Source organism: Seriola aureovittata, chromosome 11 (assembly GCF_021018895.1).
Source record: "Seriola aureovittata isolate HTS-2021-v1 ecotype China chromosome 11, ASM2101889v1, whole genome shotgun sequence".
Lineage (NCBI taxonomy): Eukaryota > Metazoa > Chordata > Actinopteri > Carangiformes > Carangidae > Seriola > Seriola aureovittata.
Window position 1 is genome coordinate 24,273,678 of NC_079374.1, and position 26,169 is coordinate 24,299,846.

General features: G+C 41.0%; 1 protein-coding gene across 1 annotated transcript; it reads left to right on the plus strand.

Annotated features, from left to right (window-relative positions):
- hibch (3-hydroxyisobutyryl-CoA hydrolase) lies at positions 1-25,968 on the plus strand. The gene is made up of 14 exons (XM_056389285.1): positions 1-149; positions 555-597; positions 1,467-1,598; positions 2,363-2,447; positions 2,545-2,625; positions 3,967-4,019; positions 12,249-12,327; positions 21,761-21,906; positions 22,743-22,829; positions 22,999-23,057; positions 23,763-23,844; positions 24,766-24,885; positions 25,085-25,118; positions 25,240-25,968. Exons 1-14 carry the CDS (start codon positions 118-120, stop codon positions 25,353-25,355), a joined length of 1,149 nt encoding a protein of 382 aa, XP_056245260.1. The 5' UTR covers positions 1-117; the 3' UTR covers positions 25,356-25,968.
- The last annotated feature ends 201 nt before the right edge of the window (positions 25,969-26,169 follow it).

Below are 26,169 nucleotides of genomic sequence, written 5' to 3' on the forward strand. Positions count from 1 at the left end.
CCGTTACCTCTTCCAGGAAGTAAACGCAAAAAAAAAAAAAAAAAAAGACCTGTGAGAGGAGAGAGCCAGAAACAGCAAGCTGTGCTTCAAAGTCCACGACACCAGGCAGAAATAATAATGTCCTTAACGGCTTTGACATCTACATACAGGTAGGTGCGAAGTGACGGTGTTTGTAGCCTGGCCTGTACGCTGGGGGCGTTTTGTTTTCTTCCAGAAAAAGTGGACGTTAGTGAAGCAGTGAGGTTGGAAATGTCAAACACAGTGAGAGCAGGCTGGAGTTCGTGTAGGATGCTGGCTAACCTACTGTGTGTGTGTGTGTGTGTGTGTGTGTGTGTGTGTGTGTGTGTGTGTGTGTGTGTGTGTGTGTGTGTGCGTGCGCGTGCGTGTGTGCGTGTGCGCGTGTGTGTGTGCGCGTGTGTGTGCGTGTGTGAGATATATGGCAGAACTTAAAGGGAGTCTGTGGGCAGGTCCTGTGTTGTCTGTGTTAGTGTTGATATGAGTTTTAATACAGTCATTAATGTTTGCCCCCACCTCTCTCTGGCTGTCTCCTCCAGACTGAGGTCCCTCTGCAGACTGCAGCGAATTCAGGGCCACATGGTGAGCTGACCCCTCTTCTCTACTAACAAACTGATCTTTATTTTTATTCATTTGTTTTGGTTGAACTTTTATTGAAGGTTACTTGTCTTGATCTAGCTTCATTTCTGAAATAACCAGTAACTTAATCGAGAGCTGTTTATGTGAACTCTCTCACTTCTCATTGCTTTATTCAATAATTAGATCAGTTTTCACTTCTGATATATGAAACGTTTAATCACTGATTTTGCATTTTCACATATTTCACAGTGATGTGACACCTCCTCAGCATGTCACTACAGTGTCCTTCAACTGTGTAAACCCCAGTGGCTTAAATGAACAAGTTTTGTAAATGAAGTTTAGGGGATCTGAGTCCTGCTATCCGGATTCAGCTAGATAGGTGTACACAGGAACTGAAATCTGTACACCAGATCACCTAATTATCCGACAAATACCAGTGTTTGATCTATGTCAATTGTTCTTTAATTGTTGGGCTCAGGAGGTAGAGAGGGCCATCCGTTACACGACAGGTCGGTGTTTGTGTAAAGCACTTTGAGTGGTGGATAAGACTAGAAAAACGTTATATAAGTGTTGACCATTTACCATCCATTTACCATTCTTTGTTGCTGTACAGATATACAGATATTTGTGCTGCATCTGGGAGGCCAACCTCCATTTTCACAGATTCAAGTTATCTATGTGCTAGTTCAGTCCAGTTTGTCTATCTAGACAATACTTAACTCTGTTTCATACAATTGCTCTGTAGTTTTTGTCATAATTTAGTCATTGATGTGATTTGATGTCATCAGGGACATTCATATATTGTTCTATACTGCTCTTGTCCGTTGTAAAGATCTGTACAGATGTTGCCTGTTGTCTCTGTCTTACATCAGATGTCCAGTCATGTGGAACCAGATGTTCTCATGGAGAAAGTGGGCAGAGCCGGTGTGATCACCATGAACAGACCCAAAGTGCTGAATGCCCTCAACCTGAACATGATCCGACAGATCTACCCTCAGCTCAAGGTGTGTGGACTTGCTCGGTTAATGCAAACTTCAACTGGGGCAAATGTCAAGGACCGGAGTGTGTCAAGTGTCATTTGTTCCAGCAGTTTGTTACTGATCGTAAATGTCTGCTAGTATCTCGTCACTCAGTTTGACGTTGTCAAGGTCTTTATGTTTTTTCTCCAGAGCTGGATAGATTTGCTCATAAACCTGTTAAGAGTTACAGAAGCACATATGTTCTGTACAAAAACCCGTTTACACACAATTTAACCCCAAACCTCCACACCTACATAACAGCTTACTGAATGTGATTACTTTATCTTTGTGAAAAACAATGATTCGGTTTGGTATTAGGTAATTTAATAGCAGAAGACACACATAGAAATCTTTTATAATGAAACGGTCCTTTCCCCCGTCAAATAAAAATGGCCGTATTTCGCTGGAATCTGGAGGACACGACTGTTGTATCATTTGCAGTTAAAAGTATCAGAAAATCCACTTGCTCGTTTAGTTTACCTGCGAACGTTCAGTCCTCTGAAGGCCACATCTCCACTGGCCACAGTCTTTAAATGAGGAAACACTAAAATGGAACAATTCAATATTGTATTACATTGGTCTCAGTATTAATTAAATCGTTTTGAATAGTTGTGGTTCTTTAAACGTCTAGACTCAAAACTAAACAGCACCTAGCTTTGTTTTAGCTTATGAACATTTTCACTAGCACTGTACGTTTTGTGTGTGATGATTTCTTGTAAATCAATATGTTTTTTTGCGTGTGATTCTAGAAATGGGAGAATGACAAGGAAACTGACATTGTCATTATTAAAGGAGCAGGTGGGAAAGCCTTCTGTGCTGGTGGAGACATCAGAGGTAAGCAGGAGCCTGGCACGTTCAGTCACTGCAGAGCTTTTATGTGCAACATCAAGGCTGCAGCTGAAATGTATTTTCTGATGTTTTCTCCTCTCAGCGGTCACAGAGGCGGGGAAGGTGGGTGACCCTCTTGCACAGGACTTTTTCCGTGAGGAATACATTCTCAACAATGCTATAGGTAGGCTTAATGATTTCAATGACAACTGCACCTGTGTCATACATTTTATTTGTTATCAGTTGATATCAGACCTGCCAACCTGTACGCATTTTGCATATTAGATATGCATTTTTAGATCAAAGTACGCTGGTACGATTTGTCACTGTAGACTACGCAAAAAGCTAGTGATGCCTCTGCGTTCAATTGTACATGTGCAGTACTCAAGTGTAACAACAGGGGGCAGCAGGGTCTAGTCTAAGTTCAACCAATCATAGCGCTGGGTTCAGTCCCCCCCAAATGTCAAGCTGGGGATAACTGATAAATGTCAGTCATGCCAACACACTGAAGATCCACAGCAACAGGTTTCACAGCTCCTCACTCCGTTTGGCTGTTTCCACACGTGAGAGCGGTGCTGAACTAACTCCTCTGAGAAGATAAACAGGCTGCAGTGGATGTGGAAAGTTGACATTGTGAATTAATTAAGCAATATCACACGAGAGGGAGTGATGTTGTACTGAATATCAGCATGCCTGGGATTTGGTCTGCAGGCAGTAATAAAAAAAACAAAAAAAACAAACAGTAATAAGCAACAACAGATTATGTTGTTTTTTAGAAATTTACCAGGAAGTGTGTTTGCCTTACATTTAAAATAAACACAAGGACAGATGAGGAGGACACCGAAAGGTTGACTGACAGTGTTTTACATCACCACATGGGTTTCTGTACCTGAAAATGAAAACAATATACAATTTATGTCAATCTTTATCACATAATTGAATGAAATTCACCTGTGTTTATCAGATGATATAAGCACACCTATCATATGATAACATGTTAATCATGAAAACAATGGTTTTAAACAGGAGTACTGAACCTTTTAACTTTAACTGGATGTTGTAATATAGCCCAGTGCAGTGTAAGTAGAAAAAGATGGTCAAATCTCCAAAACTTGAGGTGAACATATGTAAAAATGCTCCCTGCAAGTCACAAAACCAAGCTTCGGCTTCGTCTGAACTGATGTCACATTGTTCACATGTGCCCACAAACAGCTGACACATGTACATTTGTCCTGTTCTTCTTGAGAATGTACGATTTGTATTGTTTTCTTCATGTCGCCGATTCATATGTCGAATAACTTAATGATGTATTGGTGAGCAGGGAAAGTGAAGTGGTGTCAAAGCGTGTGAACTAAGCATTACTCTATTATGGTAATATGGCAAATACTTTCCCAAGCTTGGCAGGTCTGGCTGATATTCATTCAGCCTCAACATTTACATTTGCAAATGATCAGATCTTTTCTTTATCAGTTGGTTGAAATTAGTTTTCCTTCTTGTTTTTACACATTTTATTTCACCTTTCAAGGAACATGCAGGAAACCATACATCGCCCTCATTGATGGAATAACAATGGGAGGGGTAAGTAATATATTTATGTTATATGGCTAGGTTGACCTCGTAGAGTTAATTTTTGGATTAGATCATTCTTTATTTTTACGCAGACTTCCCTCCTGATGCTGAGTATCACGGAGTTCTAAAGTGCTCTTTGAATGAGGTGTGATATTCAATTTTGCCAGTAAGTGTCAGTAGAGTATCTTCCACTGCTGCCAGTGGCAAGGTGGCCTGTGATTGGGCAAAAATATAATGTGACAAAGCACAGTTGCTGCCAGATAGGTTGGAATTTGAATTGGTACCTTTGCCCCACTATAACTACATGATTTGCACGTCAGACAGAGCTGCACAAAGGCTCATTCATCAGGAATGACTGAGAGGAAAACTCTGTAATTTATTGAATTGTTTAATTCACCTGCTCAGACACGACGTCTGGCCTTTGGATGAGTCTGTTCTTTTTTTGCCCCCCATCTCCTTTGCTCTGACCTTGACTGTGATCTTACTCCTGAAATGTCACCAAGGTCGCTCACAGCCGCCAGCGTCTGCCTGGTCATTACTCATTGTGTCTCTGTGTGTGTGTCAGTGTCCCTGCGGCGTAGAGATGTGTGGGGACCTAACAAGCCCTTTTGTGCAACAGCTACCCTGACTTCTTTGAATACTGAGCATTAGACCGGGCTGTACGCTCTGCTAGTCTTAAAATATCTTTGGGAGTATTTTTTCCTGCAGTATGTGGTACAGATCAACGTTGATCGGCTGTTTTGCTGCTTGTTGTGAAAAGTTTAGGAAGATTAGGAAAATCTATTTAATCCATTTAACTGAGGAAATTATAGGTCTTTGTATTTTTCGGTTTCAAAACTGAGTTGATTTGTTGTGTTGGAGCTGTTACTGCTGCCGTGTGGTGTTATTTTGTTATTTTGGACAGGGTGTCAGGTCTATTTTTCTGACTGTTCAGTTCTTTAAAGTGGAGGGAGTTAGGAATATAATGGCAGAAGATTGGTTGAAGAAATAAACTGACAGTAGCTGGGTCATGCATGACTACAAATGTAAGTCCAATAGTCACTCTGCTATGCCACCAGCTCTGTTTTGGTCTTCGCCAAGTCCTGCGTCCAATATGTGACTCTTTATTTGGCTCTGCTAAATGCTCCACTGTGTTCAACAGCTACTCGCTAACCTCCTCTGCCTGCTGTTAGCTGTTGGGCAGCTAGTGCACAGTGAGTTTATCAGTCACTCAAAGCACCTGCCTGCATCTGGAATTAATGCAGATGGGAGGGGAGAGAGTGAAGGAAAGCAGTAAAGTTGCAGATCAGAAAACCAAAGATGAGCTAAAAGAAGTTTAAAACGTTCCTGTCACATCACACGTGGTCATTTCATCCACTGTTATTCCAAAATACTGACGAGTGCAGTTTCCTCAGCTCCCTTGAAAGTGGTCAATGATCAAAAATACTCAGTTTTTTTTGATTTAGACAATAAGGAAGGAAGGATGTCGAGTTTCTTTAAAAAAAGGACCAGTCAGTTCTAGTGTAATAAATATTTCACAGTGGGGTGAATCTCAGAGGCTGTGAACCAAAAAAAAAAAAATCATCTTCTTTGCTTATTTTCCCTGTGTTTAGACAGCCATGATGATAATGACATCCCCACTTACCATTCTCCTTTCCAAGAGAGACAGGAGCTGTAATTTAATTGTCAAAACAAAACCGAAAAGACAATCTAAGGTAACACGCAGCTGTGGTGGGAGAGACAGCTGAGTGCTTGGTTGTGATGTATGTTGTTGCACCATGTGGTGCAGTGGAAGGCGCTTTTGTTCATCACCACAGCGGAAAACATTTAAAGCTGTGATGTTTGTCGAATTATTTGCGCTGCTGATCACACTCATTTTTTATTGTTTTCTGCCCCTTTATGGCTCTGGGAATACAGCGATTTGTCTGCCTCTAATATCTGTCACTTTGCTCAAAGACGCTAATGTTGACGCAAACCATCCTCGGGGTCATCGCTGTTTAATGTGTGTAGTGGTTTAAAACAGGCTAGTTCTATATAAGGAAAAGTCCTAGAGGCACCAGAGTCCCAGATCTGCTGTGAACTCAGGGCAGAACTCCCACGTCGAACAAGTATTCTTGCCTTAATGATAACAAAAAAAAGAGGGAATAAAGACATGTCATTAGCAGGTCAAAGACACACACACACACACACACACACACACACACACACACACACACACACAGTGACTCTTCTCTTACATCACAGGGATCTCGTCTCACGAACATCAATCATTGCTCTCCAAGTTTAAAATCCCTCGATTTAAGGTCTGAATGCTGAAGTGTTATTAATCCGTGTCCGCTGTGCTCTGCATTTGAGCCGACACTGTGTCACTTTCTTTTCAGCATGTTTGAGTTTGCTCTTCAGATTTCAAACATTTACATAGGGGCAGCTTCGCGGCTGCTGCCCTGTTGATGGATATTTGTCTAGAGTTGTATGACTGTAATCTCTTCCTCCTGGAGAACAAAGCTCTTATTTGCTAACGTCCACACAAACAGTGAGAGCCAGACGGAGCTCTAGGCAGATTTTGATCCCTGCGTGAAGGACCTCATTTCCAGATCCTGTGCAGTGCTTGTTTTGAAGGTGAATACTTTGTGCAAGAGTGATGTGGAAAGAAACTGAACATGCTTGTTGTTCGTTTTTCAAACAGACGTCACTTTCTCTTTTAGTGTTTATAGCTGTTATCGGTCAGTTGTGTCTCTCTTCACACCAACTGGAAGCAGTCTGCGTTGTCCGCACAAGTGTTTCCACTCTCATACAGCTGTTCATTTCTGATTTTGCAAAACTTGCAGGGGTGGTGCACTGGAGAGATGCAACTCCTCTGCATCATTTTCATGGATTTCACCTCATTTGCTTTATCAATATGTGGATAGGCCAGATATCCTAATGAGGCTTTTATGAACTGCTCTGCGTTTTGAGTCAGTGTAAACTCCTGGGTTGTAAAATTTTGTCGTCTATTCTGTTTGTAAGCATGAGCTATAAACATGCTCCTCTTCAAACTTTTTCTCATTTCCATTGTTTACAGCAGGATCTGGGGACATGTTCTTATATGGTGCTCTGTGGTAGCACACCAGCGGGTAACAATGTTCCACTACTTTTATGGTGAAACTCGGGTAATGTTAGATTAGACGCTCCCTCGTTTCTCTGGAAGCATCCGATTGCAAAGACTTTTTCTGTTTTTACTTTTTCTTGTTCTCATATCAAAAACTCTGCTTTTCCACTGTTTTTGTTTTTATTTCTACACCATGGAGGAAATGGCTGCTGTTTCTAATGTGGTTAATTTATCTTATATTTCAAGTGCACTCGATTCTACATGACTCATGCAGGATCTAATAATAGATGACAGCTAGTGGAACTCTAGATGTTTTGCTAAAATATTACCTTCCTCAAACCAAATGTTAATGTGTTAATTATGAAACAAACAGTGGTATAAAAACATGCAGTAAATAAATGTTGCCAATCATTCAAAACCTTTTTAAAACTCTCAGTTCATTATTATGTGATTTAATCTTTATTTTCAGGAATAAGGTCTGCTCAGAATTCGTTTGTATTTGATTATAGCTTATTTGTATGTCTGGGAAAGCAGCACTGAGAAACATGTTGAACTCACAGCACTGCAGAGGTCAAATTGAACAGGCCTTTTACACAGCAGACATTTCAGCTCTGGTCAGTGTCGCAGTAAACTATGACTCATGACTGCACAGGACCAGGCACTGAAGTGGCTGAATGGCATTCAGCCATTATAGTTTTTATTATCTACACCTCTGATTGTTTTTAGAGTAGCATACCAAAATATCTTCATTGAAAAAGACCTATTAACCAGCTATTAACACTTTGTTGACCTTGACAACTCGGCACTTTTAGCCTTATTTGCTAAATAAATAGAGGGAAGCTAATGTGTCTTTGCACTGTATTTATCTAGAGTGGCAGATAGTTAGCTAACTTGTTACATTGGCATTGTTGCGTGTCTAGCTAACAGGATAGATAGATAGATAGATAGATAGATAGATAGATAGATAGATAGGATAGATTTTCTGAATTCTGAGTGAGTGCCTTCAGCTCATTATAAACATTATGTAATAATTATTATGTTAATAATAATAGTCATTATTACAAAAATACAGACTTGAAAACTACATTTTGCAAAAATTACAAAACCTCAAATATGAAAATCTTGAATATGAAAATAATGTATATATTAAATATTAAAATAGGAATGAATTGATGAGTAATTATTCCTCGCACTATTTATTTCATAATAATGTCATATTCTTTCAATTTTTTACTTGCAGTTAATACATACTCGTTCACAGGAGTAAAAATGAAGATCCTGTGATTTCCTGCTTCCTTCTGCACGCCACACTGGCTCTGAGAGAACGTGAACCCAGTGACTGTCTTTGCCCTGAGCCCAAGTGCTGATGTGTTGACAAAGTGCAGTCATCATGCATTTCATGTCCTAAGCTGACAGAAGTCACAGTCTGTGTCTTTGTGTCCCTCTTTGTTTTTTTTGTGTTGGGATCTGGCTCTTACAGAAGCACAGCTCCTCATGGCAGAGGTCTGTTCAGTCTCCAGTGATCCAATATTTTTAATCCTCTGTGTTCATTTGTCACACAGCTTAAAGGCAAACCCTGCAGCACTCGGATGCTCTCTGGATCTGAAACTTGTCTTTTTTTGCTGTTCGCTAAGAGCGACGTGAAGACAGCTTGTTGACTGTAATCACACAGTCAGTAATTGTTGGTTGGCAGTGATTCAGCCCTCAGCAGATGGCATCCTTTACGTTTGTGTACAGTGTTCTATATTATAGACAGTCTTATCGATCTGCATGTGCCCAAATGTTGCTTGAAGTCATTGTGTAATTAATAGGAATCTATATGTACATTGGACTTCAAAGTCTGTCTGTACGAATGTGAAGCCCCTTACATGTATTAATCACTTTGTCTGTGTGTGAACAGATTGTAACTTAACTCAAACTGGATATTCCACCTCGCGGTTGTATACTGTATCTCAACCACTCAGACTAATACAAGGTTCCATCTCTCTTTATCCAGAGTCATATCAAATATCAGCCATTTGTGTGAAACTTTGTCATAAGTGCTGTGTGAAGCCTTGCGTTATGGCAAAAAAGTCCTTTGTGAGGTCACCGTGACCTTGACCTTTGACCTCTGACCACCAAAATCTAATCATTTCCTCCTAGAGATCACGTTTGAGTGCCATTGCCTCAGTGCCTCTCTTCGATTCCCCTGCAGCACCAACAGTGTGTAAATCAAGCTAACATTAGCTTAGATATTGAGTCCACAAATGTCAACAAAGTTTGCAGCACAACACACACTCCAACACAAACTCCAAACTATCTCACATGTCCAGACATATCTTCACACTTCCTTTTTAGTGCTGAGCCAGTGTTGGAGATTTAAACATAGTCTCAAATATAGTTTATATTCAACTATAAGAACAATGGAACTTCAGTTAGCTCATCTATCAACATGCTGCTGGTCAATCACGTCCAGTCTCAGGTCGTTGACATTGCTGTTTAGGCCAGAGTGCTGCTCATGCCAGAGCGTGAGCACGAGTGAATAGTTAATGGCTACAGTTCACTCAACTCCCACCGGTGTCATTAATACCAAGGGTTTTCTGAATGTTACATATAGAAAGAACCTTTAAGTGAAGCCTCATCTTTAAGTTATCCACACTCCTTCAGCAGGATGTTTCCTGCTCTGAAAGTATCCTCCAAATAAACAGCAACAGGTGGAGTGCCGGGGTCTGGACTACAGTGCTGGGGTCTTGACTACAGCACAGCGCAACACTTTTGTCTGACTAACTAGTTCTGAAGTTTAACAGTCTCACATGTCCAGACATATCTTCTGGTTAGTTGAACAAAAGAAAATGAATCAACAATAATTTTTGTAAATGATGAATTATTTACAATGATCATACAGAGATGATTTTTCAGCTTCCAGATGTGAGGATTTCCTGCTTTTTTTCTGTCCTTTATGATTGTAAGGTGAATATTTTGGGGATTTTGAACATGCAGTAAATATGACTGTGAGATGCAGCCCTGTTGTTCACTGCTCCTTAGTTGCCTGTAATTACTGAACAATATCATGATATGTTTTTGACAATTAACATGTATGTCCATTGGGCTGCAATGGTTCACTGTCACTACTTGTCTTTTCCTACCATGATTCCCCCCGTGCGTGGGTCCAGCCTTGAAAACATGTCAGAATGAACTTCTGTGAATTGTTTTCCTGTCTTCTTTCTATGTTTTTATGTTTTTTATTTCAGTTGTTGTTTTATTGGGGATTTCTTGCGTGCAACTTTCTATCTTCCCTGATAATCCTAATAATGTTGCTGCTGCTACAGCAACTGATTTTCCCAACCAATTCCCTAAGTCAAGATCAATAAAGTTTTAGCTTTGCATTTTCCCTTTCTCCAGTCTTTATACTTTGCTAAACTAAGCCGATCATCTGCTCTCTGTAGCTGTATATTCAACAGAGAGTTTTTAGAGTTGTACCCATCCTCTTATCTAAATCTGGGCAAGAAAGCCAATTCAGAGTATTTTCCAAAATGTCAAACTATTTTTGTAAAGTTTTTTTTTTTTATCTCATTGATCGCCATTTTAAAAGAGTCATCCCACTGCCCAACAGACTTGTGGGTGGGACCAGGGAAAGGGAAACTAATGCTCACACAAAGTAAAAGGGAAATAAAATCTTGGCACATATCATACTTGTTGTTCATGCCTGTTGTTCAGGCAGATTCACGTGACCTGACGGCGCCACCTTGACACACACCAGATATAAGAATTCATTAAAAGAAATGAATCACCAGCATCGTCCAGTTCATGTGGACGTGAAGCCCTCGGGATTTACCTGCTGATCTCCCACAGCCATTAATCACCACCCGTCAACGATGTGCTGGTTTTTCCCCTGACCTGACCAGGGAATGATCCTGCTCCTAGGCACAGTTACACATCAATCACAACATGTTCCCCTGTGGCTGAATGATTACTTCATTCATAATAAACCACCAGAATACTGAAGGTCGGAGTCATGTGATAATACTTCCTACTGTTGGATCACATCAGCTCCAGACATGTATCACCGTCTTTATCTTGAGCTCAATACAGTGCCCATGTTGTGTGTCTTGCCTCTTGATTTGTGACCATCTTATTTCTATTTTTATATTGATGACACACATGTAATTGATTACTTCTGTTGATCCATCCTGCCCCTTGTCTCTTCAGCAGGGTGTCAGAACATTACAATGAGTGATCCTCTTATCTCCTGCTGTTTGGATGAATAAGTAATATTAGTTCTTTGTGTATTTGAGCCTTTTATATGCAGTGTATGATTTGACCATTTAGATTAGGTTTTCTTATTTGTGACAAAATCATGTGTGAGATTAGCTTGTTGTTCAATGGTGCATAGACTTCACCAGTTGAGCAACTGCCCCTCTGTGTGTGTGTGTGTGTGTGTGTGTGTGTGTGTGTGTGTGTGTGTGTGTGTGTGTGTGTGTGTGTGTGTGTGTGTGTGTGTGTGTGTGTGTGTGTGTGTGTGTGTGTGTGTGTGTGTGTGTGTGTGTGTGTGTGTGTGTTCGGCTGTATTTCTTACAAGTTCATTTATGTTCACTGTGATGTGGAGTCAGACTGAGCTGTGCACAAGTTTCTGAAACTTTCATTAGCAAAGAGAAGACTCAGTTTTAGTAATTGTTCTAATTGATTATGAATCACAACTGAACCACATGGTCATTCAGCTGACAGGCAGTACAATGCACCTGTCCGTGTGTCTACATTTTAAGATTCAGTTAGTCCAGGATATATGCAAAGGGATGTTGTTTCCATGGTAACCTTATAGTCTGAGACACACACACACACACAGTTCTTACTGTGCCTCCTCTGTGCTCTTAATGTCCTCTGGTCAGTGCTGCTCATTAGCCTTCACCTCTCTCCCTGCTGGGAGCTGCAGATGTTAATCACACACACACACACACACACACACACACACACACACACACAGTATTGGCCTGGTTTACTTGTTTTTTTTTTCCAGTCAGCATTTTCCATCCCAAACTTGAGCTCAGTCTTTCTTTGTAGAGGTGTGAGTAATTAAAGTTTTCTCTGTGCCCCCCCCCCCCCCCCCCCCCCCCCCCAGAAGCCTAGAAGGTTTCCTCCTTTCTGCATCGTGACACTGATTTGTTTTCCTAACCCTTGTTCTGGTCCACCTGCAGGGCGTGGGCCTGTCAGTTCACGGACGGTTTCGAGTGGCCACGGAGAAGAGCCTGTTCGCCATGCCGGAGACTGCCATCGGTAAGACTGTCTTACTCTATGGAGGGGTGAGGGAGGCACTGGTTGGCCCACATCAGTGTTAGTGGGTATCTAGTCCATTAATTATGTAGCAGCAGTGATTTTAACTGCCGACCCAGCTGGATGTAATTCATATGTATTCATAGACACAAGGTCTGACTGTTAGCTGAGTTGTGTTTAGTAGAGTGATTGAGAGGATAGATAACCTCACCCTGATAATAATGGATACAAAGGATATCAAATATATAAAAAAAAAGAAATATCAAAACTGGCAAAAAATGAAGGGCAGTTTTATCAATCAGCATCATGAAAAAATAACAGAATTGGCCCCTTGCCGTAAAGAACATCACTTTATTTGTTCAAATAAAATCTCCAGAGTAAAAAGATACCACAGAACAGTTTCCAGCCTGCTGACAGGTGATCCAGCTGTGCAGCTGTTATCAGTCCCTGATGCTGCCTGTCACTTCTGAAGGTTTGATTTCTCATTTCCCAAGACACACGGTTCCTCAGTTCCTTCTTTGCTTCACCTTCTCGCACATTGAATGGGGCAGAAGATAAAATGCTTGTGAGAGAAATGAGCAAACGTCGAGGGAAAAAGTAGGCTACTGTTTTAGAGCAGCGAAGAAGACTTGAACTGCCATTTTATCTAGTTGTGAGGTGTGTGAGATGCAGATGCAGACAGAGACACCGAGCTAACTCGGTGCCCACGGTTGTATGATAGCAATGTTGTGTGAGTAGTGTAAGCAATGTGGCCCGTTCATTGCATAAAACTCTAAACTTGTTACCAAGTCAACGCAACTTAAGCTTAAACTCCTGCAATTTAAGCACAAACCTGTCGGGACTGAGCCCCGCCCCTCTTCTTTAAGGAGTCATCAATTAAACTCTGCCTATAACAGCCAGGGGTTAAACTGTGCCGGGGCCCAGCTCTGTCCCCTTCAATATCATATCGTCATATCACACTAATATTTTCTAAATCTCCCAGTAAACCCAATAGCATGTGAGTAGTATACACAGTCTCTAACAGTGCGAATAGCACAATTAAAAGCATTTCACTCCATTTTGATCACGCAGTGATCGGTTTTAAGGTGATCAGTGACTAGGAGCATAATTTGCCGATCTACCAGTCATGTATTTTTAATGAACATAGGCCGAGCGTGATCAGCGGCCAATCAATTGGGCCATTCCTAAAAAAATATCACCAAAAAATCATCAGAGTCAAAGCAAGTAGGATTCATCCTGTGGGGACCAACAGTGTCTGAAAAGAAGCCATGATCTGTAGAGATGTTGTCGTCTAGAACAGAGTGTGGGATCGACCAGGCTGCGCTGCCCTCCCTGGAGCCGCAGCTCCTCTGTGGCAAAATATACCAAGCAGGCCTTTCTGAGCAGAACCCTTCAGTCAGCGTGTGTGTCTGCTAAACACTGATCTGGTGACCTTGATGACTTTAGTGTTGTTGTGTGATGACTTTCAGTGGTGTATTGTGATATTATGATCATGTTGTGTTAAATGTCTCTGTTGAGAAAAATGATTCCAAACAGACAGATGATAACAACACAACACATTAGAGTTATTGCTTCAGACATGAGTTAGATTACAGTATTAAACATATGTTGTGACTCATGATAAAGATCACCATAATTATTATCAATATAAAGTAATCTTCATATTGATATCATGATATTGATTTCAACAGTACGGTCCAGGCCGTCCGATCTGCTGTATATCCTGTTAGAAGCTGATAATGACAACGTAAATACATGTGTAAAGCCATGACTGTAGGACACATAAAAATGTCATGGTGATAGTACAGCTGCCATACACTCACACACTTATTTTTCTTATCCAGGACTTAGAGAGGATGAGATAAAAAAAAAAAGAAGATGACTCTGAATTTCTTGAATTTTCATTAAATCATTGCTCAGTTCTTGCAACTTGCAAACCTCATCTGCATCACCTAATACCGCTTAGCAGAAACAAGCAGTATAATATGATAATATGTAATAAAAACAACATTATTATGCTACATCAGTGACTAAATGTTTTGGTGAAACTCGCAGCTCCTCTGCCAGGATCCTAAGCTATAGTTTGCTCTTTAGCTAATTGACTCCTGTAGACAGATGGCCTTCTCCTGAGGCGCTGAGGAGATTAGTAACAAATCTCCAACAACTAACAAATTACATCTGACGTTATGGCATAAACTAGTCTGCTGTCACTTGGATCCAGATGGCTTATCACAGTTCTTTAACTACAGATGAATGTGAGTTTATATGAATTACCTGCAGAGTGGTGGTGAACCAAAGCGTTAATCACAGTGGGTTTGTGGCGGGAGCCGAGCAGCTAATGTCGTCAGCGTCACAGACCTCATGCAGATGGTGAATGGACTCTGAGGTGGTCCTGAAACGTGTTTGATGATCATTTTAATTGCTCCTGACAGACGCTGTTATTATATTTCGGTTGTAATCAGGAGACAAGTAGGACGTACAGTGAGTATGTCAGGCTGCAGCTTTAATGTGAATTTGTTCATTTTCTGATAAATTGACTCACTCACTCCCTCACACTCGCAGACTTCCAAGGACACTCGCGTCATGGTCTGTTTGAAACACACGCACACACACACACACACACACACACATGCAAGCACGCAAACATCAAGCTTATTCTGGTGCATTCTCGGCTCAGGCTCCATGATAAATATTCAGCTGATGTGTAGTGCTGTGCCATGGTGTCTGACTCAGATACCAGATCATGTTGGCAGTGGACAGGAAAAGACTGTAACAGAAAGAAAGAAGGGCTGAGGTTCTCGTTGATGTGGTCCGATAGTTTTGTGGGATTTTTCTCAAAGGCAAGGCCACAATGAAGAGAGGGAGGAAATGGGATGATAATTCAATTACGCAGGATAAGTACTGACTGTATGCGGGGATTGATTTACTGTATGTGTGTATCAGGGTGTGTCTGTCAGTGTTAATTCTTGTATCTGTACACTCTTGTGTGGTCTGATATTTGCTGTTGGAGAGGCACATTAAACAGAATATATACATTCTGTTTAGTCTCATTATTAATGCGAGAGTCTCCTGGTGTCTTTTAAACTCTCCAGTCCCCTTGGCAAGAGGGCAGGAAATCTTGGCTAATCCTCCTCTGAGCTACTGTGGTCATAACACATTGTCACTGTTGTTGTTACTACTACTTGACTTCCAGGCCTCTGCACCGCCATTATCAGCACCCCCCCCCCACCCCCCTTCCTGCAATCAGAAACTTGGACTTCGCACTGCACCATTTCCTTTTGGGAGCAGCAGTGATCGCAGCTGCTTCAAGGACCCTACATGCTTATTTTAGCTCTGATTCCTGGGGTGGAATCCACTCAAGAGCCTCTCCTATGTGCTGAGTTTATAGTAACTGCAGCCACAGTGTGGAATCTGGCTTTTTCTACTGAAGTATGCCAGTATTATACAGAGGGCTTCAAGTGCTGGAGCGGTCTCAAATATCTGAAATGAAGTTAGAGTAATTCCAGTGAAGAACACAGTTAAATGCTCACTTTATTTAGACGTGTCTTATGAGGATTGTATGGTTATGTACAGATTGTGGTTGATTGACATCGTCTTCACTCTGCTGTTAGCAGAGGTGTAATTATCCAGAAGTGAAAACACCTGTGTGGGAGTGCAGGGCCTCAGAAGCTTCCAGTGATTCTTCATGTTGTTTCTCACTAGCTCCTTTTTGAAGCCATTTCCCCCCCCAACTGCATTTGAGGCAGTTATTCTGGCTGATTAGTCGTCTCCTCAGGTTGAAGTCGAGCAGAGCTGCGCTGAAGTTATGCGAGTCCTGACCGGTGCAACAAAACAGGAGGGGGGGGTCAGTTAAGCAAAGTGTGTACAAACCCACACAGTCTAAACAAGCAAAATAAGCAAATACACCACGGTTGTGTATAAACTTGAAATGTATGATCATGAAACTTGCAGGCGCCTGGTTCCACAATCACTTTGATGCTGTAGACTGCAGCTCATTCGGTGGAGAATAAAGTCATCTGTCCCTCGTTTTTCCTGCTGAGAATATCCATATAAAAAATTTATTTAATATGCTGTAGTAACAAGGTGGAGAAAACATGGCGTCATGGGCCTGATTGCAGAGGATGTTTTCTGTAAGTCTGAAGCACATGTGTCCTAATCACTCTTAAGTAGCATCAACATCCTTCACATTTCCATAATAGATGTTGCAGAAGTGTGAAAGGAGTTTGATATGGCAGCTGCTCCCACTGTTAGGTGTCCTCAGACTACAGCGTTATCAGGTAATTCAAGTGCACGTTCTCCTCTTTATTTGTGGGCCTTTTGTTGGGTGTGAAGCCAGCGAGGCTTCTCAGCTTGTTGTTGTGTCAGCTACTCCTACTGGTCGGGTGGGGTGCCAGCACAGTTGTGGGTGGAACTTTGGCTGTGTGTGTGTGGGTGGAACTTTGGCTGTGTGTGTGTGTGTGTGTGTGTGTGTGTTGTGTGTTGTGTGTGTGTGTGTGTGTGTGTGTGTGTGGTGTGTGTGTGTGTGTGTGTGTGTGGTGTGTGTGTGTGTGTGTGTGTGTGTGTGTGTGTGTGTGTGTGTGTGTGTTGTGTGTGTGTTGTGTGTGTGTGTGTGTGTTGTGTGTGTTGTGTGTGTGTGTGGTGTGTGTGTGTGTGTGTGTGTGTGTGTGTGTGTGTGTGTGTGTGTGTGTGGTGTGTGTGTGTGTGTGTGTTGTGTGGTGTGTGTGTGGTGTGTGTGTGTGTGTTGTGTGTTGTGTGTGTGTGTGTGTGTGTGTGTGTGTGTGTGTGTGTGTGTGTGTGTGTGTGGTGTGTGTGTGTGTGTGTGTGTGTGTGTGTGTGTGTGTGTGTTGTGTGTGTGTGTGGTGTGTGTGTGTGTGTGTGTGTGTGTGTGTGTGTGTGTGTGTGTTGTGTGTGTGTGTGTGTGGTGTGTGTGTGTGTGTGTGTGTGTGTGTGTGTGTGTGTGTGTGTGTGTGTGTGTGTGTGTGTGTGTGTGTGGTGTGTGTGTGTGTGTGTGTGTGTGTGTGTGTGTGTGTGTGTGTGTGTGTGTGTGTGTGGTGTGTGTGTGTGTGTGTGTGTGTTGTGTGTGTTGTGTGTGTGTGTGTGTGTTGTGTGTGTGTGTGTGTGTGTTGTGTGTGTGTGTGTGTGTGGTGTGTGTGTGTTGTTGTGTGTGTGTGTGTGTGTGTGTGTGTGTGTGTGTGTGTGTGTGTGTGTGAGAGTGAGAGTGAGAGTGAGAGTGAGAGTGAGAGTGAGAGTGAGAGTGAGAGTGAGAGTGAGTAACACACACCCAGCAAAGCGAATCAGTGAAGTGATAATGAAGCATTTGGCTGTCTGCACCTTCCCCAAGCCTAGCTCAGAGTTAGCCGTGACTGCAGCTCAGTGGCAGTGGGGCACTTCTGATTGGTCGAACATGGGAACATCTGGGGAAGATACAGTTAAATACAAAGAGAGGCTCTTTTCACTGAGAAGATTTTGACTCATCAAACATGACTTATAGTTTTAAAGACGACTGCATTCCCTTAAGATGTGTCTATCCTTGGACCCTGATGCTGTACATCTTACTGGAACACCTAGATGCAACAGAGCCATCATTAATAATCATCATCATCATTAATGTCATTAACGGCCTTGTCATTTGCAAGTCAAAACACCTGCTGTGGAATAGAGAGAATATACTTTTTTTTATTTTAGAGACGTACATTTACTGACTAACGCCTTCCAAGACCCAACATTTCCAAATGTAGCTGACCACAAGTCAACCAAGGTTTTCATGAGGGTCTCAAAATACATATAATAATAATATAATATAAAAATATACAATGTTAAATTTAGACAATTCATTATATTGTATAATGATGATAATTCCTTAGACATCCGGTCAGATATACCTTGGTTAACATTTTCAAATATGAAAATAATAAATAAATATTTTTTTGCAGTGTATCTCTAATTACTGTAACAACTGTAATTAACACTTAATGTAACATTACTGACATGTTTTCATATACATTACTGATATTTTTTCATATATATTATGAACCATCTCGTGATGGCCAAATGAATGGATGGATGGAAAGCGCCTCATCCATTGTTCCTCTCTGGATTTCATCACGTTCATCAGGGCTTCCACTGCCCTTTAGAGGGGCCCCAGCCATGATTTATTAAAGGCCCTCCTTCCCCCACCACTCCCCCAGCAATTCCAACAGCACTTTTTATAAATCAGCAATCACCCTTTAGCGACGGGGCCAAAGATTAGTGGGTGAGCCTATAATGAGGGGTGCAAAAATGTGTGGCACGATTATGAAGAGGCCCCACTGGAGCAATAAGACGTTATTATATATAAAAAATGTAATGACTTTTTTTTTTTAAAACCATAAATTTATCATTTAATCTCAAGTGACTTTTTTTTTTTTTTAGATTTGTATTATCATCAACAAATATCATGAAAAGACTAAACTCAACAATGAATTGATCCTAATAACAAATATTTTTTTTAAGCCCTTAAATATCTTATTCCTCTGTACTATAGAAATATGAATGAGCTACTGTTGCACTGGGTGACAAATCATTACTATAAACACAAAGTTCATTTTGACTTATTCCCGCATACACCATTGTGCTGCTGTAAATATGCACTGGAGCACCAAATGTTTATGAATCCGCAGCTGCAAATGGTCCCCATCAAATACACAGCTTCCTCCTGTTTGAGTAACATTTGCTAAACACTGCAGTGTCCAGCTGTGCTAGGGAATGTTTTTAAAAAAAAAACAAAACAAAACTATATTTAAATATATTTTTGACCTGTTTTTAAGATTTATGTCTCCTTTATGGAGGTATTGTGAGACAGACTAATGCATTGTTGGTTTTGGTCTGTTCATGGGATTTGTTGATAATAAGAAAAATACAGCCTTATATACCCCAGCCTTAGGCTGTAAGTGTCTTGTTGGGCTCATTGCTCAAAATATATATTTCATAGTGATTACTCATTTAACGATATTACTATGTTTTAGGATTCTTGCAAAGGCTACAAAAGCACAGTGTGCTCTAAAGTTTAGAATAATTACTCCATACCTTCATACACTACACTAGAGCGGCTTCAATTAGTTGATTAATTGATAAAAACATAGACAGAAACTTGTTTGAAAATCGAATGATCGTTTTAGTGGCTCTTCCAGCAGTGACGTCAAACATTTTCTTGTTTCTAGCTTCTTAAATGTGAAGATTTTATGCTTCTCTTTGTCATACATGGTAGTAAAGTGAATGTCTTTGGGTTTAGGTCTGTGGGTCAAACAAAACAGAACATCTTAAGATGCCATTTTGGGATGTGGAAAATTCTAAGTGGCATATATCAAATTTTATATCAAATTGGTTAAATCTGCAGATTAATGAAAAACTATATAATAATATAATAAAAATAATCGTTAGCCGCAGCCCTAAACTACACACACTTCTTTCGCACTCGTTCCTCTCTCCCACCCACTCCCTCTCATGTTAACATTAACTCTTTATGTGGCGGGATTAACAGATTTAACCCAGCCCTGCGAGCGTTCTGAACAACAGCCATAATCTGATGCATTTATGATATTAAATTTTCAGCCCTGAATCAGGTCAACTCTTCTAATCCCTCTCTCTCCCCTTCACTTCCCCCTTCTCGCCTCATGCCACGCTACCAAAGCAGTGACCAATGGAATCTCATTTCCTGTCAGAACCACTGGAATCAAATGGAAACGGTATAGATAATACATATGAATTGAGTACAGATTAGGCCTGTGGATTGTGATGAAGCATTAGATAATAATAAATAATCGTAAGCTGCGTGTGTAGCTGTTGGCAGTGAGGTAGCGAACGTTTGTTTTGTTAATGGTTGTACTTAATCATCTGTGCGTAAATCACTCTGTTTGAGGAGGAAATATATTCTATGATGTGGAGGACAAAGCTGATACTGCTTTAAATAGTTTTTATAAAACTGCAGCAGCTAGTTGTTAACTGATAAGTCAGTCAAAAGAAAGGTAATCTGTGACAATTTTAATAATTGATTTTCAAAGCAAAGGTGCCAAACATTAGGTGGCTCCAACTTCACGTATTGTGAACAGTGTTGATCCATAAGAAGATATATTTGTGGTTTTAAGAACCAAAAACCATCTCAGTGTAGTTTTACCTCTCCTCTCTCAGGCTTCTCTCTAGAGCTCTAGTAACAACAGGTCAGTGAGCCAATCAGAAGAGATGAGGCTCTGAGCCCCTCTTCTGATTGGCTGACTGTTTTCTGAGCGATCTAATAAAAAATACAGCAGATTTCAGGTAAAACACTCAGAAACCCAATCCTGCAAGGTTGGATGGTGGGTCCAGGTGGGCGGGGCTTGGGGTGAGGCTGAGAACAGTGACTGTTTTGTTGTGACATCACAAAGTTACAGAAGTCCTGACGGTTGGTTTTAAGGCTCAGTTTCTGGATACAGGCTGTGTGCATTTCTCTGTGGACTGAGGCTTTGATACTTTCACATAGCTTTGGGCAATTAATCAAATTTTATTTTCGATTACGATTTTGGCCAAAAAAGATTATAAAAGCAAGATATTTGAGAGAAAACGATCATTGTGACAGACATTTGTCTATGATGCATTTTCCCTACACAGAAGTTAATCTTCAGTGCTGTCACACACCTTTTAGTGGCAACGGAGAGAACTAAACGTTTTGAAGTGTGTTTCAGTCTTTTTCATTTGAGGACAGAAACACAAGTGACCTCTGGACGAGTCCAGTGAACGTCTGTCACATACAGACGGAGAAATGTACAGTTGTCGACCGACTAGCTCGTAGCTCTTCAGTCGTTACATCAGGTGTGTTTTGTATGCTGCAGCCTGGAGCCAGAGTAAACACAGTTAACTACATTATACAAAAATGGGTTAATGATAAAAACTGACTGACACTCAGATGTCTTTTACTTATTTTGGGTGTAACGGACATAACTACATAGACACAACGCTTTTTGTTTTGAAATATTTTTTTTATATATATTTTTTTTTTTTTCAAAGTCAGTGACAAATCATGTTGAATAATCGTGATCTCAATATACAATAAAATAATCATGATTATTATTTTTGCCAGCCCTACTTTCACAGTATTAATATAGAACCTGCTTTATAACAACAGCAACACATGGACATCTACCTTTATACTCTATGGACCTTTAAACTAAAGTAAATTGAATATCTTTTGGGTGTCATCTCATATTTAAAGAAACCCTGCTAGCTTTAAGATGATGTCACATGGTTGGGTTAGTTAGTTAGTTAGTTAGTTAGTTAGTTAGTTGGTAATTAATGATACTGGTGTGGTGTTTGACAGGGTGAAAAATGACGGTTATAGATGGTTATATCACTTCTTAACGTGCATGCGTGTTGAAACCGTACAAAAAAATGTGTTTAAATGTGTAACTCTGTTTTATTTTCACAGGGCTTTTCCCTGATGTGGGCGGTGGCTATTTTCTGCCAAGGCTCCGGGGGAGGTTGGGTCTGTTTCTGGCTTTGACGGGCTTCCGCCTCAAAGGACGTGATGTGCAGAGAGCTGGAGTTGCCACTCACTTTGTAGAATCTAAGAAGGTACACAGTACTGTGTTTGTAAAAAAAAAAAAAGAATTTTCACAAACCCTTGACAAGCCAAACAACAAAGATTTTGTTTTCAGTTCATTTAAGTCCATGCCCATTATGAGTGCGAGTGATAATGGCGCTGCAGGGAAGAGTGCACAACAGGAACATGGTGGTGGGTGGGGGGGTTTAAAGCCCCACTGGAAAGCTGAATGCTGAGTCACTGGGTGCCAACATACGCTGGCTGGTCCAGAGGCAGGTTGTGTTTGTCTTTCTGTTGGCGTGACGTCAAAACAGTGGGTGGCAGAGTTGGTTTAAGTCTGTGACCTTGAGTCTCAGGACGGAGGAGCAGCGGGGTGGATTTATTTATAGTTTATTTAGACGATTTTTACAGCAAAGTTAGACCCATAACAGAAAGTCTGAGTACTGGCAACAAGCTAAACTCCACTTATGTCAAGAATAACAATCTTCAGCTGTCTGTCTTTTTGTTGAAGATAAAATTGAATTTGATGAATGTGCTACCCGAGAATGTGTTTGCAGGACCGTCCTGACTAATGGACTCCACACACTCTACACAGTCGCATCTTCACGTGTCATTTTCTTTCTTAATCCAACTCAAAAGAAAAATGAAAAACAGTTATGGAGTCTTCAGTCTGAGTGCTATTTGATTAGTAGAAAAAGCTGTTCACCTAAATTCACAAAAGAAGAAATTTGTCAATGAAAAACTTAAACCAGAGTAACTTTTCTCTTTTAAAATGTATTTTTGCCACGAGTGAAAGATCCTGCATCCATCCAGAAAATTACTGAAACTGGCTGCTGTAAATCTGATTCTTTCAATACTGTTTCAATAGATCCCAGACCTGGAAAAGGAGCTGGTGGACCTGAAGTCTCCCTCTGCTGAAGACGTCACCAGAGTGCTAGACACCTACCAGACCCAGGTTAGTATCTGAGAATCTACACATTTAAACCCTACAACTGAGGCTGAACTTAAAATATCCAAAACATCTTTAATAAATAAATAGGCAGTGAGTTTCCTCTCAGACATCTTTTTATTTCATGTTTTCAGCCTCTGTCTGTGTTTGTAAAAACTGTGTTCTCTCTCCACAGAGCAGTCTGGACTCTGAGAAGCCTTTTGTCTTGGACAAGCACATGTCTGATATTGACAGGTGGGCCTTGAATCTCTCTGAATGATGTACCAAGAAAACAGCTAGTTAGTTAAATAATGAAAAAGGGTGATACTCCTGAGGATCTGAGGATGTGTTACTCCTGAGGATCTTTAAAAACGGCTCAGTAATTTCTTAAAACAGCAGGACACTGTTTTTTGGCAGATGTTACTCAAAAGGAGAAACAGTAAATAGTTTTTGTAGGTCACTGTTTTCAGCTGTGGGTTTGGTGCTGTAGCTTGACAGTAGTCTTGGGCTTCTATTCAGTGATATCGGATATCACCACAGTTCCCGCCATATGCAATGTTTTTCATAATATGTGCTTTGCTTACTGTACACTGTACCTTGGCATGTGACAAATAAAACTTTAAACAGCTTTACTTATACCTGAAACATAATATACAATAATTTAATTATATTATTAAAAAAAAAAAAAAACCTGTGATAATATTGTATATCGCAGTTTCTGGACTGGACTGAATCGAAATATTAAATTTTGCATATCACCCACAGCTTTTAATTCACAGGCTTGTTAGTGGGATGAAATGATTGTTGGTTTTTGACGATCACAATTTGGATTCAACAGCATCACAGTAGAGAGTGAAAGTTTAGAAAAACCCACCTTTTCTTTTCAGTTAAGTTGATGGTAAATTGAGGTAAAAACCTGCTGAAAACCTGAATCCATGTTGGTGTTTCCCCTCCCCTCAGGCTTTTCGGCTCCGGCAGTGTGGAGGGAATAATGCAGAACCTGAAGGCAGACGGCTCCGAGTTTGCTAAGAAACAGGCTGAGGTATGATCTCGACCCTGCTGCTTAATCAGAATCACCGACATAATAACTCTATTCTCCAAGTACAATACAGAGGCGTGATGATAACGTATCTATCATCAGTCTTCTTGAACATGCGGACACGTCGATTGTGGTTATACAGACTATTTTAAAGGACTGCTGTACCTCTGTGGAGATACGTTCCCAGCATCAGACAACTCCCACTGACAGCTGGAATGGAGCCAGGGCATTATTTGGCTTTGGCAGTATATGTTAGTAATTAGTAGTTACCTCAGCCTAAGCACTTAATGGGGTTAGTATTAGTCTTGGCTGCACCAGAATCCCTTCCGAGAGATTTCAGACCACAGTGGCTTCATTCCATTAACTGACTCTTTTCATGGATAGGACTCCTCTCCAATTTAGTTTTTCACCTCATTCACAGCAGGATGTTCCTAATGAATATCAATATGAAACAGTGTCTCTTACACGGCCCCTCCCTCACCGACCCCACCCCGCTCCTTATTGTCCCTCTGCTGATCGCTCAGAGTTCACAACAGGACTTAAAATATTGTTCCACTGGGCAGCTGTTAACATGAGCTTCCTTTGACTGATAATTGTTTATTATTTCATTTGTAAAGCTTGGAATACAGTTTATATTTAATAACTCTTTTAAAGCTCAACAAATATTCCATTTCCAGTATCCTTTCACAACATGAAAATATTCAACATCAAATATTTATCATAAACCCACTTCCTCAGTTACTACAACACCACAGACTCACCATCGTGCCTCCTATATTAAAAATGCAGAACCGTCTTTGTCCTTATTTACACAATGCTTTGCTTGTTTTTTAACATGATGTTTTGCAGCTAAATAACCCAAAAGCATATAAAGCCATCCATCCCAGCCTTTCAGCCGTCTCTTAAACGTATCTCCTCCTCTAGACATTGTCCAAAATGTCTCCCACATCCCTGAAGATCACCTATAAGCAGCTGCAGGCGGGTGCCTCTCTGAGCCTGCAGGACGTGTTGGTGATGGAGTATCGACTGAGCCAGGCCTGCATGGTAAAAACAACAACTTACTCTTACTGGAGTCTCAACCAATAAACAATCGATCAATATCATGAGCTTCATTTTCATACTTTTCTCTCCCGTAGTGATCATAGTTGCATGTTAGAATGCCAGGTAGAGCTCCTCTTTATCATCTACCACAGTAAAATCTAAAACTCTGTCGTCTGATGGGATTGTTCCTGTTGTGTTGCAGAGGGGCGGCGACTTCTATGAGGGTGTAAGAGCTGGTAAGTCACTGCGGCATGTTGGCGACAAAGGCGGAGTAGGTTGGATGTTGAATGTTGAATGTGACATTTCAGCGATGCATCATAAATGATATGGATTCAACGGAGTTCTGTGTGTTTCCAGTTCTGGTTGACAGGGACCAGAATCCCACATGGAACCCGTCAACACTGGAGGAGGTGTCGGAGCAGAGCGTGGACCAGTGCTTCTCCTCACTGGGAGAGAAGGATCTGACTTTCTGAAGGCCCGTCACCCAGCAGCTGTTTCCCACCTTCAAACACACACCACTAAGCCTTCTGTAAACGGAACGCTTCCTGTCCCCACATCCCTGTATGGTCATTTGAGAGGACTGTACTGCCGAGGGTGGGAGAGCTTCTGTTGTTTTCTGACAAGTACATAAATAGGTCATATGCGTTAATGGTTTGAATCTGTACCATTTCATACCGTAGAACTTTTTCTGTTCCTCTGGTGACATTTAACAGGAATATTCAGACTTGTACAGGCTGCTATTCTGCAGCTGAGGAGAAGGTTTCACAGCCAGGCATTGAAAATAGTATTAGACGAGATAGCCAACAGACACCCTGTGTGTCACACATAAAAAATGCTCAGTGTAAACTTGCTCTGCAGTGGAAGCGCAGTCTTTTCTACACGAGCTGTGGGGTGGTAACTCTTCTGCTGCAAATTCAAGGAGGCGAACAGCAGCGAGCACATGAGAAGAAAAAAAAATGATCTCACCATTGAGTGCATTATTCCATTTCCTGTGGGCGTTTGTTGTTGTGACATGGCTCAGCATCATCTGTATTTCTGCAGGGTGGTCATTTGTTCTAATACATATGACTTATTGTCTCTGTTTCACTAGTTCTCCAGTATTTTCTTTCTATTCTCCGACATAGTCAAATAACACTCCCAGGACAGGTGGTACATTACATCAGTACTTTTTAGGTTTAGGTTTCTGTTATAGTTGTGGTTTCAGCAGTCTGAAATGTGTGTGATATAGTGTGTTTTTATGTAACAAAGACCTTCTGAGAGCCACTTTTCTTTTTCTTTTTCTTTTAG

Bases quoted from the DNA above. Each gene is read 5' to 3' on its own strand.
- hibch (XM_056389285.1), top strand. From the start codon at position 118: ATGTCCTTAACGGCTTTGACATCTACATACAG. The intron at 2,448-2,544 runs GTAAGCAGGAGC...TTCTCCTCTCAG, and splicing joins TGCTGGTGGAGACATCAGAG to CGGTCACAGAGGCGGGGAAG. The intron at 23,058-23,762 runs GTGGGCCTTGAA...CCCTCCCCTCAG, and splicing joins CACATGTCTGATATTGACAG to GCTTTTCGGCTCCGGCAGTG.